Source organism: Muntiacus reevesi, chromosome 3 (genome assembly GCF_963930625.1).
Source record: "Muntiacus reevesi chromosome 3, mMunRee1.1, whole genome shotgun sequence".
NCBI classification, from domain to species: Eukaryota; Metazoa; Chordata; class Mammalia; order Artiodactyla; family Cervidae; genus Muntiacus; species Muntiacus reevesi.
Window position 1 is genome coordinate 257862134 of NC_089251.1, and position 16379 is coordinate 257878512.

General features: G+C 34.2%; 1 protein-coding gene across 1 annotated transcript in view; it reads left to right on the forward strand.

Annotated features, from left to right (window-relative positions):
- Positions 1 to 16379, forward strand: part of ZNF804A (zinc finger protein 804A) — a 311199-nt gene that overhangs the window by 247205 nt on the left and 47615 nt on the right. Inside the window, exon 2 of the mRNA XM_065927943.1 lies at positions 3055 to 3198. Coding sequence (XP_065784015.1) covers positions 3055 to 3198 — 144 coding nt within the window. The remainder of the gene's footprint in view (positions 1 to 3054; positions 3199 to 16379) is intronic.

The following is a 16379-nucleotide window of genomic DNA, read 5'->3' on the forward strand; positions in this document are numbered from 1 at the left end:
TTCTACTGATGTTTTGTAGAACACAGCCCTGACTTCTTCCTGCAGTTTATATCAAGTTGGAAGTTCTAGCCTAAAAATATTTCTTACTGTGAAACTGTTTGCAACCTTAACTTCAGCTATGTCCTGTTGCTTTTAACATCTTAGAGGAAGATACAGAGATAAAGCAAGAGAACAAACATATGCCAAAATGTTAACAATGATTTTATTAAAAAGAAGGCCTTATAAAAGTTCATTGTCATCCTCTTGTGATGTTTCTATAGTTCTGAATGTTTTACAAAATGTAAGGGATAATAAAAAAAAAAACTTCTGAAAGCTAAAATAATATGAGGAATAAAACAAACAGAGGCAGAACATATAGCATGAAAGAGACTAAGAATCATACCAGATGAAGGTAATGTATGGGCCTTATTTGAATCTTGTTTTGAACAAACTGTTTTAAAATATTAGACAATTGCAGTTATGTGAACACACTGACTGGCTATTTGATGATAGTAAGAATTGAATGTAGGCTTTTTTTGTTTGTTTTTTTTTTTAAATCTGATATGGGTTTCATGATTTTTTAAAAAAAAAATCTTCTATTTTAGAGATACACACTGAAAGATTAACAGATAACATAATATGAATTAAGGACTGTCCTTAAAAATTATCTGAAGCAGGGGAAAGGATATGAGGTAGGAGTGGATAGAATGAAACAAGATTGGCCCTAAGTTATAGATAATTGTTGAAGCCGAGTGGTGGGTATGTGGTATGTGGTGGGTATTGTTCTCTCTACTTTATTTTCTGCTTAAAAGTTTAAACATAATGAAGTGCTATGGATCAGATTATTTGTGCTCAGATATTAGCTGCACATTTATTTGTTATATATCATTAAGCTAGATATTTAACTTTCCTTTGCTATAGTACTTTCACCTGTAAAATGAGGGAATGTCTAGAATGCACATTTTTATCATTTTAATCATGATTGAATGAGTTAATATATCCAAACCTTAATCAGAAACTGATCCTAAAAAAAAAAAAGTACTGAATAAATCTTGACTATTATTTTTAGATTTGTTTTCCTCTTTCAAATCTAGGCTAAGGCTTATACTTCTGAAGAATGCAATTTAACCTAAGAATCTCGGTATACTTTACTCAGATTTCCCATTTTTGAGGAAAGAAAAATTAGGAAAAAGTATTGCTTCTCTGGAAAATCATCAGTCTTAGGAAGGAAAAAACAACACCACAATAAGAAATAACCAAAAATTTAGAGAGAGAAAGTAGCTTAACTGTAATTATGATTAATAAGGAAAATCTACTAGCTTGCAGAGAAATTGCTGTTCAAAAATATTGTTTTGAAAGTTAATTCTGCTTTGAACCAGACTGTTGCCATTATAATATTAACACAACTCATATTGATTAGAATTTTATCTCTGCTTTGCACACTTTTGCCATGAAATCATGGTACTTAATTTTTGTTTCATTTAAATTGGATGAACCACAAAGTATTATTTTGAAGATTTTGTAAAAATTCAGTAAGCAGTTCAGATCTGTATAAGTCATTTTCATCATTTTAAACTAACTTAAAAAAAAAAACATATTGGATGCAACCAAAAAGAATAATGGGGACTATTTCTGAAATCTGCTGGAAAATGGTAAATTATTCAAATTGACTACTCATATATGAACAATTCAAATGATTTTGCAATTTATTACCTCTTGCTGTGAAGTTGATAAAATTAATCAAACATAATGACAAATCACTGTCTTTAAGAAAGAGAACTTATGTATACACAGATTATGGCAGCTGTATTATGCATTGCTACAAGACATACTACAAGTTATACCTATGAATGATGGTGAACATTATGAAATGATGCTTATACAAATATATAGCAAAATAAGGTAACAAACATATTAATCACTCATGAAATTATGATTAGTAAAACACTTTCAAATTTTGCAGAATTTAAATATTCAAACCATGAGTTCTTCTAGCCTGTATATTTAGTGAGAGGATTACTGCCACTGACATAGAAAAGATTGTGTCATTTCATCTCCACATCCCAGGGCCTGAGGGAGTGTAGCACATAAGAGGCTTGAATGTATAGTTGTTTTGAATTTCAATAAATTGAACATGAGGCAATCTGTAAATTAGAAACAAATATATTCTATGGTAGGGATTGAAGTGTAGGTTTTCTTTATATCAGTACTTCAGGGAAAGACTTGGACAGTGTTTCAACATGCAATGTTTATTCATGTCTGACATCATTAACATTTAAGGAAGCATGAAATAGCAAGTAAATTTAGATTTAAGAAAACCTAAGTGCTACAAACATTTTCCTGTTTTATGCTTTGTAAATGAAAGCTAATGATAACTCACTGCATTTTTCATATTTTCAGGAGGTTGATTGTATAGTGATCTTTATTTACTATCAGCATGATGAAAGCAATCTGTTTATACAGTTTAATTCTTTTCAGTTTAGGTAAATAACTTGCAGGAATGAATTTCATTTTCCAAAGACTAGTGAATTTTAAAAGTGCAACCTAAACTGATGTGGGTCAAGATGAAAACATTAGTCAAATGAAATCTACTTGGGATGAATAAGTTGCTGTACAGATATTTAGGGAAGCAAACAAAAATATGAAGCTTGAATATTTGGACACCAATATGGAGAACATATTTTCGATGTTCAGAATTTAGAAGTTTTATGTTAAGTAAACATAGACAGTTTAGCTAGAACTTGACAGTTGAATTAACAGTTATATGAGTTTCATATTTCTTCTGTGCTAACATAGCATAGGAAATTGTTAAAGCAAGGGCTTCTATTTCTTCTGTGATTTGGTTTTCTTCTTCATATGTCTATATCTTTCCCTTATTTATTTTGATTTCTTCTGTTAATCTTTTTCTTTAACTGATAATTTCTTCTAATTTGCTTTGCTGGTATTTGCTTTATATATCTCTTTGTCTGTGATGTTATTTTTAATTCTAATAACTATACTAAGCTGTCAACTGTAAGAAGGAAAGGACCTCAGAGGAAAACTAATTGCTTCCTTCTTCAAAATTTTATTTTTCAGGATTATGCTGAGAAGGAGAACACCATAGCCAAAGCGCTGGAAGATCTGAAGGCCAATTTTTACTGTGAACTCTGTGACAAGCAGTACTACAAGCATCAGGAATTTGATAATCACATTAATTCATATGACCACGCTCACAAGCAGGTAAGAAAGAGGTGTCAAAAAACCTCTAATATTTCTGAACTTTTGTAATAACTTGAATTATGTAGACTGTATGATTATAATATATTTATCTTGTTATGCAATTTTTAAAGATGCGAGTCTGCAGTGATAATTTAATGACTTACATAAAAGACATTAAAAAAAAAAACCACCAAAAGTCAAGTCTGAAATAAATAACCAATATAAAGAAATGCCATTCAGTTGCCTTTTAGTGATTGACAGTAGTCTGAAAATTGTATTCTTCAGGTGGTGATCTTTTAAATAATTTCAGTTCACTTCAGTTCAGTCACTCAGTTGTGTCCAACTCTTTGCGACCCCATGAACCACAGCATGCCAGGCCTCCCTGTTTGTCACCAGCTCCTGGAATCCACCCAAACCCTTGTCCATCTAGTCGGTGATGCCATCCAACCATCTCATCCTCTGTTGTCCCCTTCTCCTCCTGCCTTCAGTCTTTCCCAGCATCAGGGTCTTTTCAAATGAGTCAGCTCTTTGCATCAGGTGGCCAAAGTATTGGCGTTTCAGCTTCAACATCAGTCCTTCCAATGAACACCCAGGACTGATCTCCTTTAGGATGGACTGGTTGGATCTCCTTACAGTCCAAGGGACTCTCAAGAGCCTTCTCCAACACCACAGTTCAAAAGCATCAGTTCTTCTGTGCTCAGCCTTCTTTATAGTCCAACTCTCACATCCATACATGACTATTGAAAAAACCGTAGCCTTGACTAGATGGGCCTTTGTTGGCAAAGTAATGTCTCTGCTTTTTAATATGCTATCTAGGTTGGTCATAACTTTCCTTCCAAGGAGTAAGTGTCTTTTAATGTCATGGCTGCAATCACCATCTGCAGTGATTTTGGAGCTCAGAAAAATAAAATCAGTCACTGTTTCCACTGTTTCCTCATCTGTTTGCCATGAAGTGATGAGACCAGATGCATGATCTTAGTCTTCTGAATGTTGGACTTTAAGCCAACTTTTTCACTCTCCTCTTTCACTTTCATCAAAAGGCTCTTCAGTACCTCTTCACTTTCTGCCATAAGGGTGGTGTCATCTCCATATCTGAGGTTATTGATATTTCTCCCAGCATTCTTGATTCCAGCTTGTGCTTCCTCCAGCCCAGCATTTCTCATGATGTGCTCTGCATAAAAGTTAAATAAGCAGGGTGACAATATACAGCCTTGACGTACTCCTTTTCCTATTTGGAACCAGTCTGTTGTTCCATGTCCAGTTCTTAACTGTTGCTTCCTGACCTTCATACAGGTTTCTCAAGAGGCAGGTCAGGTGGTCTGCTATTCCCATCTCCTTCAGAATTTTCCACAGTTTATTGTGATCCACACATGAGTATATTAAGTATTAATATATTCTAATTCTTATACTGAATAATGGGATCATTATTATTCAACTTAGTATTATGTTTCATATTATTGCACATATGAAATACTACAGGCTAAATCATTTAAAAAAGAAATATCAGAGTCAAACAAATACTGTTATTGAAGTCTCTGAAATTATTCCATTATATTTACAGAGTTGTTTTAATTGCAATTAAATCATCCAATATTAAATAGAGAATTATAATTGAAGTTATTGTTAGCTTTTCCAGATGCCATTCAAATATTTCACCATTTTTTTTAAGTAAGCACATATCTCCTATTTAGTAATTCATCAGGATCTTCTTGTTTGTTAAACTTCAAACAGTATCAGAGTTTTCCAGGAAAGATAAAAATGGTAGAGATAAATTTTCATTGCTCTTTCTTAAATCATTTGACCAGACCACACCATAATATTAATGTATAAAGAGCACACATTTTTAATTATACTTATGTATTTATTGAATGCTTTATTCAAAAGCCCAGAGAAGCACAGGTTTTTTTTAGCATACATAAAAGCTAATTATATTCAGATAAGTGACAGTTCAAATGCAAATCATTATTTTAAGCTACATAAACATACAAAATAATAGTTAACTTATTATTTTAAAAACATAGAAATCAGTTTTTCATAACAGAAAATACCGAGGTTAAAGACAATTAACATCCCACTATCACGATAAAGTGACTGTCTCACTTTATATGTCAGTTCAGTTCCGTTCAGTTCAGTTCAGTTGCTCAGTCATGTCCGACTCTTTGTGACTCCATGAATCGCAGCACACCAGGCCTCCTTGTCCATCACCAACTCCGGGAGTCCACCCAAACCCATGTCCATTGAGTCGGTGATGCCATCCAACCATCTTATCCTCTGTTGTCCCCTTCTTCTCTTGCCCCCAATCCTTCCCAGCATCGGGGTCTTTTCCAATGAATCAACTCTTCGCATCAGGTGGCCAAAGTACTGGAGTTTCAGCTTCAGCATCAGTCCTTCCAATGAACACCCAGGACTGATCTCCTTTACGATGGACTGGTTGGATTTCCTTGCAGTCCAAGGGACTCTCAAGTGTCTTCTCCAACACCACAGTGCAAAAGCATCAATACTTTGGCACTCAGCTTTCTTCACAGTCCAACTCTCACTTTCATACATGACCACTGGATAAACCACAGCCTTGACTAGATGGACATTTGTTGGCAAAGTAATGTCTCTGCTTTTTAATATGCTATCTAGGTTGGTCATAACTTCTCTTCCAAGGAGTAAGCGTCTTTAATTTCATGGCTGCGGTCACCATCTGCAGTGATTTTGGAGCCCCGAAAAATAAAGTCTGACACTGTTTCCCCATCTATTTGCCATGAAGTGATGGGACCAGATGCCATGATCTTAGTTTTCTGAATGTTGATCTTTAAGCCAACTTTTTCACTTTCTTCCTTCACTGTCATCAAGAGGCTTTTTAGTTCCTCTTCACTTTCTGCCATAAGGGTGGTGTCATCTGCATATCTGAAGTTATTGACGTTTCTCCCAGCAATCTTGATTCCAGCTTGTGCTTTCTCCAGCCCAGCGTTTCTCGTGATGTACCCTGAATATAAGTTAAATAAGCAGGGTGACAATATACAGCCTTGAGCTACTCCTTTTCCTATTTGGAACCAGCCTGTCACCCTAGTTTAATTTTTAATAATGTCCTTATTTAAATAATAAATAGCATGATTACAATAGATATGTTTATTGAACAGCAGTAACTTTTTGGTTACATTTTAATAAGATGAAAGATTAAAAGAAATGTCATAGAAAGCCTGATCCTTCATGTTAGTTATATATTTACCCAAACTCAGAAATGTCAAACAGAACTTTTTAAAAAGTCTAAAAGATCACATACTTAGCATGTACATTTTATGCCTGAGGAAATTATGCAAGCATACATTTTATTATGTAGCAAGTGCACTTAAGAGGCCAGGCAAGCTCCATCATGAATTTCTGGTAAGGACTAAACTTCTTACCTTTTTTTTTTTGTCATCTCAGGCCTCCATTTTTGCATCTATATACAGAAAGTTTAAACCAGATGACTTCACTGGCCTTTCTAGATCTAAATTTTAAGGATTTTGCATCAAATACAACATGTAGTTAAAACGTATGTGCTCGTCATACATAACCATGCACACTCCATTCTCACATCCACATTTTTCTAAATGATTCTCTCATGTAAAAACTTATTAGAAGATTTTCACTGAAGTTGTTATTCTGAATTCTAGTCATTGAATTTTTTTTTTTAAGTGTAAAACTCACTATCAGGTAAAAAAGAAAGGTTTTCCTATAAACCCTTTTACCTGTTCCTCTGCCTGAAACCAAAGTCACACTGTGTCTGTTTTCTCACCTGGCAGCTGTGGGCAATTCAGAGTTATTTTCACTGTAAGAGATTTGTCACGCTGATGCTACGAAAAGATAGAAAAGGGAATGATTGCTCTATTGCTGCTGCCCCTCAAACATTTTGATTTTTACTTTACCGGTTTTAGTGGGGTTGAAATATCTCCCAAAAGGCATCAAAGTGACCTTCACCCAGCAAGTCAAGATTCTGTGGCTTATGGCCTGCTGTTTCATTCTGCTCCAGAGGAAGTCACTGTCAGGTCAGGTTGTTGGAATTTGCTGTCCTGCAGGGACTTAAGAGTGCTATAAAAATGGAGCCGTTTTGTTCTCAAATCTGAACGTTTACTAATCATTTAAGCTTCTGTTCAGTAATGTGACACTTGAGGAAAAAAACAAAACACTTCATAATATTTGGGTGTCAATTTTTGTTTGCAAAATAATATTGAAAGGTTAGTAAGAAGATATAAGATACAGGTAAAGCAATTCATGATTCAGTCCTTTCACACATCCTTCCTGGAATTCTTCCTGTGGGGTGTTTTCAATATAACTGCACTTATTTTTAACCATTTGGAGTATCAGAACAAAGGAAAGATTTGAAAGTTCCTTCTACAGAGCATCTTCACTGCCCCAAATGACTGCCCCAAGAGAAGGATACACATATTTCTTCATCTTCATTGAACTGTACTGTCTTGACATGTCATATTCAAAGCCATTATTTGAATAGAATTAAACTGAAAGTTTTGTCCTTTCTTGACTCTGTGCCAGACTGGATAAAATACTCATTTCTAGTATCTGAACTAATGCCATTGCCCTACACTTTCCCTAGTGGAGTTCAGTCTCTTTCTCTCCTGTTTTGCACCATCTATTACGTGACTGGCTATCTATTGAGTCAGTTGATGTTCAGGGTAGGTGAAAAATACTACAATTTTAAGCAAAGGTTTCTGCTCCATGTCACCTAGATATAATTATGCCATAAAGAGTAAAAAAAAAAAAAGTAGGATACAGTAGAGAAATGCACCTAAAAAAAATCACACATTTAGAAGCAGTGATTTCAATCATGTTTAAAAACTAAAATGTACCTAAATATTAACCTTCATGCATACCTATATTTAAGGATAAATTGAACTATTACATTTAGAAATCACCAAATAATATCATGAACATAAGTCAATTTCAATATATCAATAATCTGTGTAAGAATGAATTATTTTTCTATGGCACAAATCAACCCAATCCAGTATTCTTGCCTGGAGAATCCCATGGACAGAAGAGACTGACAGGCTATGGTCCATATGATTTCAGAGAGTCAGACACAACTGAAGCGACTTAGCACAGAAATAGAGAACTATAAAAGAGACACTATATATATATATGTATGTGTATATATATATATATATATATACATACACATATATATTTGTATATATATGGTGAAAGTTGAAAGAAGTGAAAGTTGCTCTGTTGTGTCTGACTCTTTGCGACCCCATGGACTATACAGTCCACAGAATTCTCTAGGCCAGAACACTGGAGTGGGTAGCCTTTCCCTTCTCCAGGGTATCTTCCCAACCCAGGTCTCTCACTTTGCAGCCAGATTCTTTACTAGCTGAATCACAAGGGAAGCCCAAGAATACTGGAGTGGGTAGTCTATCCCTTCTCCAGTGGATCTTCCCGGCCCAGGAATAGAACCGGGGTCTCCTGCAATGCAGGCAGATTCTTTACCAACTGAGCTCTCAGGGTAGTTGTATATATTTCTGTTCATCTTCATTCTTCCCTTATCCAGGGATATAAATATTTGCTATCTTGGTTATTTGAGGTTGGTAACACTATGAGTAATTTATATCTATAGTTACTTACACCTATAAGTAATTAAAATCTCTATGAGCAGCTTTGACAAAGAAGAATTCTGGCAATCTTTAACTCACTGAATTTTTGTAAGACTGGTTTTTATTATGATTATACCTTCTAATAGCAGAACATGGTGATGTTTGTAACTTATCTCTAAGAAATATTTCCTGTTTTGAAATAAATGGCTCTTATTGTAATGCATATTTGGATCATATCTGCTGTTTCAAGTTGCCAAAATTATGGCACCTTTTTCTTTTAAAATATGAACTTTGGAGAAGTCATATTATTGGCCAAGACAAGATATTATGTAAGTTGGTATCTTCAGTTCTTCATATGCTGAAATTCTTTTGTGTCACTGTGCTCATTCTGTGGACAGACAACTTCTGAGATGTTGTGTATGATTATCACAACATTGTTATATAGACCTTACAGTAACTCTAATAGAAGTGTTAATTCCAAGAAAGACAAGAAACAGGCTAAAATAATATAGATTGTCCATGATTATATCTCAGAATGCTAGAAACTTTCAAATGACTTTGACTTGCAAATAGTAGTCAGTCTTTTCATATTCCATAAAACAAGGTTCTAATCATTTTCCCACCATTTTACCCTAAGCATTTAAGGAGATCTTTTCCTTCTAAAACACACAAGGCTAATCATTGGGAATTTTAACACTTTGCATTTTCCAGGATTCCCCCTTCTAATTTCAATATTATCTAATCTATTTGAAAATAGTACATTCTCCTATTGATGATATTCTGTTCCCAGTGTAGAGAAGGATTTTTTTTTTTTTTAACATTTCCTTATCCTGTACTGTGTGTGTCACCATGGCTTTGCCTTCGTTTCTCTGAGTGCAATCAGGAGTATTCAAAATCTATTTTCCTAGTATGTAAAAAATTGTCTAAAGACAACTTAAAAATAGTTGATGCTATGTAAAGCTAGATCTGCATAAAATGTACCTTGGAATATATCCAGATATCATTATTTAACATAGCATTATGATAATTAGCACATAAAAGTGATGCTGAAATTTGCTCTAAGTAAAGTGAAATTATTCATGAATTCCCCCCAGCCTCCACCCTATATCCTACCTTTCATCTCCTTCTTCTACCCAGATGTTGAATAGCAAATGCATAAGAAATATGTGCATGTCCACTGGAGAATATATGCAGAACCCATTTTAAGAGAGAGTCTGCTATCCTCCTAGCCCCACTACAGCAAGTTGCTCTTTCAAGTCTTTTGCTCAAATTTTCTGTTTGTTGATTATCTGCTCTTCTGTTTTCTGATCTGTATTCTGACCTTAAGTACCTAAACCCAAAATGAGAAACACAAATTTTCAAGAGGTTAACCTGAACCTGTGCTGTTTGCTTTAAACTTTGAATAGCATTGTGTCAAAATCTTGGGGTCCAGAGCTTCCTACAGGTAAAAATAGCTGCCTTACAAATAGAGATAAATATCATATACATATATGCTTATATATATACATACACACACATTTCCTTCTCCATTTAAATATATACGTGTGTGTGTGTGTGTGTGTGTGTGTGTGTATCACTGTAGGTGTGCAGTTTCCCTGGTGGCTTAGTGGTAAAGAATCTGCCTGCCATTGCAGGAGATGCAGTTTCAATCCCTGGATTGGAAAGATCCCCTGGAGAAGGAAATGGCAACCCACTCCAGTTTTCTTGCCTGGGAAATCCCATGTACAGAGGAGCCTGGGGGGCTACAGTCCAGGGGGCAGCAAAAGAGGCAGATGTGACTTAGTTACTAAACAACAGCACAACAATACTAAAAGTATACACACACAAATATATATGTCTATATGTTTTGTTTTTTTGTGTTGATGAGAAAACCATTGTCACTGTTATTTAATGTTGTTTCATATTCAGTTTCATGCCTAACTAAATACATTGTATCCAATAGGCATTACAATGTATATAAAATATGTTTAATTAAAAAATCTGTCAAAATAGATATATTAATACCCAAATCATTTTCTTTATACAGATTTTACTCTTTAGGAAACTTTGATATGATATGGTGCAATACTCCCTCATCTTTACTCCTGTTCAAAAGTTACCTTGGTGTTTTTGTAGCTATTTGGAAGTCCTATGTACTCAGAGACAACTGCTTGCATTTGTAGGGTAAACAGGGATATTAATGGGGAAATAGTTGACACCTCTTATTGATATTCCCCAAGGACAACCAAAGGTAAAGTTCAAGTCATCAGCATGATATTTTCAGACCAGGGAAGCATGATCCATGGCACAAAATCTGCTAAGAAAACCCTCTACACAATATTAAAAACTGCTTTTCTCAGCAGAGCAGTGTTTTTATTTAATATAAAAATAAGTCACTGTTGTCTTATATCAACAAATACGTGTGTTAAAAGCTTAAGTGGTGCCTGATAAAAAGAGAACATGCTAGATGTTAACCTCAACTTTGTTTTTACCCCAGTATTTCTGTGGGCTAAAGAAACTCTTTTGCCCTAGAATCTGTAATAAAAGTTATTATCAATGTTGCAATCTAACTGTGATTTGCATAAGGGGAGATATAAAAAGAAATAAGGCATGATGTCAAAAAGTGTCAAGACAAGATATTTTAAAGAAAATACCACACAGCTTTTATTGAGCTTATCGTTGGCCCCAAAGTTTTTATAGAGATAAGACAAAGAAATACAACAAACAAAATTACAAATATTTTATTTGGAAAGTGTCATATATAAATTAATATACGCATATATATGTGTATAGAAATCTGGATATCTGCTACCTTCTTTCCCTCAAAAAGTAAAATTGTGACCATCATAAAATATAAAATGATGTGTTTAAACATTTTCTTTATTAATTTAAAAAGCAATAAGAAACTAAGACTGGTTCAAAGAATCATTTAAAGAACAACCATATAGGTTTTCTGTATAGTTGAATGCTACGTAGTTAGGCAGGAATGTTGATATTAATATTTTAATATATCTAAACTGGTTTATATCTGGTAGGAAAATAAAATATATTTGAGTTATCTTTTCTAAATGACAAAAAATTAATTGTGTTTTTACTGGATAAAATATATTTGCATTTAAATGGACCATAATAATTGACATTACTCTCCATTTTCTACAACTAATTTCATAAGTTCTAAAATAGCCTTATCAATGGAAACAAAAACAAAGATGACCATTATAGATATCAGATTATTCCTAAAAGGTTTCTTAGATAATGACCAGCATTTAACTGAAAATACTGTTTACTTTTTTGGCTTTCCAAGTTTTGGAAATCATAACTTTGAGTGCAAGAGTGACATTAACATCCATGTTATAGGCTTTTCAAGTAATTGAAAGAAAAATTTACTGTGAGTTTTTACAATGCTCCTCACTTATGGTATGAACAATGTCTCTCAGATCAGTAGCATGTTATATCACAAAGCATCACTGTAATGAAAGCTCTGCTATAATTCAGGAAACTTCATTTTGAAATTGAGCTTTTATAAATTTACACTGTGACAGCTATTAAGGGAAATATCTTTTTTTTTCTTTCATGTAAGAACAATAGTATTAAGACTCTCACTGGTGGATAAGAGAAGGGAAATATACTTTATATATGATTTTATTTAATTTGCTGTAAATATAATGCACGTGTCTAATAAATTTATTGTAACTATATTGATTATATGTATTTCCTAAAATTATAAAAGTAACTGGCAAGGGAAAATAGGAACCATGCAATGATTAAATCATAAATGGTTCAGATCTTAACTCTACATACAAATGTGGAACTAATCTAGGTGAATACCAATAGTGAAAAAGAAAAGATTTTTCTTTCATAGAATTGAATTTTGGTGAGTCAAGAAGCAGAATCAAAACTCACTGTTTAAGTTTGGATATTTACATCTTGGAAGAAAAATAAAAATACAGGAGTTAAATGAAGTGCAGCTATTATTTTAGATAAGAAAATGAGTAAAGACCTTTCTGAGGAGATGACAGTCAAGTAGAAATTTAAAGTGAGTGAACAAGTGAGAGAGAGATGCGTATGAATACTTCCCAAAATAAACTGGGGCATGACTGTGTTTGGCTTGTTTCAATAAAAAATGGAAGTTATGTGACTGGCAAAAAGCGTAAGCTAAGGAAATCTACAGGAGATGAATTTGGAAAAGATGCTTAGGGCCCGATTAGGTAAATTTTGGTAGGTCATTTGCTGTGACATTGATGATCTAGAGATTGTCACACTGAATGAAGTCAGACAAAGATAAATATCATATGATATTACTTATATGTGGAATCTAAAAAAAAAGATACAAATCAACTTATTTAAAAAAAGAAATAGAGTCACAGATATGGAAAACAAATTTATGGTTACCAAAGGGAAAAGGGAGAGGAGGGATAAATTAAGAGATTGGAATTGAAATATATGCACCACTATACATGAAATAGATAACTAATAACCTCTACTTAATGCTCTTTAATGACCTCTATGGGAAAAAGAATATTGAAAAGAATGGTACCTAAACCTATATGTATAAATGAACACTTTCTATATAGAAGAAATTAACACAGCATTGTAAATCAACTATATTCTAATAAAAATTAATTCAAAAAAGAAAAAATAAGGTAGGCCATAGTGTAGAGTATGGGAAATACTCTTAACGCTCTAGGATGATAGGTTTCCATCTGGAAAGTCAGATCATGTGATTTGCTTTTTAAAAAAGAAATCCCTCTGGTTGTTATGTGTAAAATAAACTGGGAGAACAGAGGTAAAAGTGGTAGAAAGGAAACCCCCAAACTGGCATGCTCAGACATGTCCGACTCTTTGAGACCTATGGACTGCATGTAGCCTGCCAGGCTCCTCCCTCCATGGGATTCTCCAGGCGAGAATACTGGAGTGGGTTGCCATTTCCTTCTCCAGAGGATCTTCTGGACCCAGGGGTCAAACCCACATCTCCTGCCTTGCCAGGTGATTTCCTTACTACTGAGCCACCTGGGAAACCCAGAAAGGAAACTAGTGGGAGGCTAATGCTACAACCGAGGACACAAAGGGCAGATGCTTGAGTTAGGGAATAGAGCTATTTACTGTGGGGAGTGGTCAGAATCTGAATATTAAATGGCATGGAAGTGCCAACAGATAGGCTGCATTAGATTTTGAGTGCAAAAGAAAGGAGCTCAAGAAAGACCTCAGGAATCTTTATAAGAACATGTAAGTGAATGGTGCCAAAGAAACCTAACCAAAAAATAGTGTGGGGTCAGAGTCAGGCATTTCATTGTGGGTATATCAGGTTTGAGATCCCTATCAAGCATCAGAGTGGAGATAATGATTATGTCCCTAGACATAGTCATCTAGAGTTTAAAACTATAAAACTGATGGCTAGATAGGGAATAAATAGAGGGAGGGATGAAACGTGGTAAGAATGAGTCCTTAGTATGTATTTACAAGTTGAGAAAATAAAGAGGACCTAGGGGCTTGAACAACTGTGGCAGTGGGACCAAAGGAAAACAAGAAGTCAAGAGCAGAGATGAACAGTTGAGTCAAAGGGAGATGACTAATTGATCTTTCAATTTGAAATTGTGGAAAACTTGACAAGAGAGGTTTACGGAATGGTTGGAGACAAATGCCTGACTGTAGCAGGTTTAAGTAGGAATATAGTAAGTTCAGTTTCTGCTATTTAAATACTTCTTGGAACTGAGTATCCTGGAGAATATATTAGCAGTAAAGAAAGAGAATGAAAGCAGATAGAGCTTTTATAAGATTTAGTGCAGTTTTAGATTTCATTAGCTTTGGAATAGAGTAATATAAGCCTTTTTCTTTTTTTTGAGTTCTCATATATCTCATATATTTATTTGACACATAATTCCTCATGTCTATATGTCATTATCCTCTATAGGGACCTCCTATTGTTTTGTTTTGTTTTTTTCTTGACCTCTGTTTTCAGGAAAGGGGTCCATTTTATTTCTCTAATTTCAAGGCAGTTTCCTTTGTTCTTTATTCCCAGAATCTAGGTACTGAAGTCAAATGGATAGAACATTTTTTTTTTCCTATTTATTTGTTCTGTTCAGATTTTACATTTTCCTAACAATCTTCAAAGGTATACCTAAGATTAATAATTACATTGATATGCAAAATAGTATCTTTTTTGGTTGTCTAGAAGCTTACTAATTCAAAGTTACATATTGTATGACTTTGACAAAACACATGGCAAACTGCAGTGCTTTTCCTAAAATAAAAAATGACTTGAAATCAACACCTCCAGGAAATCTCAAACTGCTGACAGATGAAAAATTTGCTGAAATTCTGGACAGGACAGAAATAAAGAGAACAAACAAACAATATTTGACAGATTACTCATGAATTCTCAGCAGGTCATCTTTATCTGAAGAAAATTCTTTATTCTTTTCATCAGTTTATTTCATAATCATTTGTTTTGGACATCAAAGCAGTGTTTTCACACAAATTTTGTCTTTACTGAGATTCCATTGCAAAGAATATTGGCATTTGACATGAAAGGGGATTTTCCATCAAATGTCCTTCACATTATAATTAGTGGAGTCAAACCACATGATGTGCCTGTAGCTAGAGTCAGAGAAAGACAAGGTTAATGCACAGTTCTTTGTTGATCAAAAAGCTGTATGGACTGAATGAAAGAAGATGTGAAATGATGCAAAAGGCAAGACGCCATAAGAATATTTATTTCTCCACCTTCTGTTTTTCATATGTTTCTTTGAAAACAAACCTGGAATTCTTGTCTCAAATATTTGTCTGCCATCATAAGGAGACTTTAATTCCACCTGGTTTTATTACTGATTATATTTAATTCACTATTGCCTATGTTGTAATTGATAATGATGGTTTTATTGTTTCCTTATAAAGTGAAAATGACCAACAGGAACACTATAGATGAACCTATTGAGTTAACACAACTAGGATATTATTTTTCATTTTAATTGAATAAATATAATTTTAAGACTTTAGTTTTATTAGAGTAGTTTTAGATTTACAGTAAAACTGAGAGGAAAGTATGAGGATTTCTCATATATTGCTGCCCATGCAGATGGCACCTTCCCTCTATCAACATTGTTCATCAGAATGGTACATTTTTACCAAGAATTGATAAATCATCAACACTCAGAGTCCAGAATTCACATTAGGGTCTACTATTGGTGTTGTGCATTCTATAAGTTTGGAAAAAAGTGAATAACATATATTCATCCATATAATATCATATAGAATATTTTCACTGCCCTAAAATTTCTCTGTGTTCTGCATATTCATCTTTCATTCCATTCCTAACAAACATTTATCTTTTTAATGCCTCAGTAACTTTGCCTTTTCCACAATGTCACATAGTTGGAATCATACATTAGGAAACCTTCTCAGATTGGCTTCTTTCACTTCTGTTCAGTTCACTTCAGTTGCTCAATCATGTTTGACTCTTTGCGACCCCATGGACTGCAGCATGCCAGGCCTCACAGTCCATCACTAACCCTGGACTTTACTCAAATTCATGTCCATTGAGTTGGCGATGCCATCCAACCATCTCATCCTCTGTTGTCCCCTTCTCCTCCTGCCTTCAATCTTTCCCACCATCAAGGTCTTTTCAAATGAGTCAGTTCTTTGCAT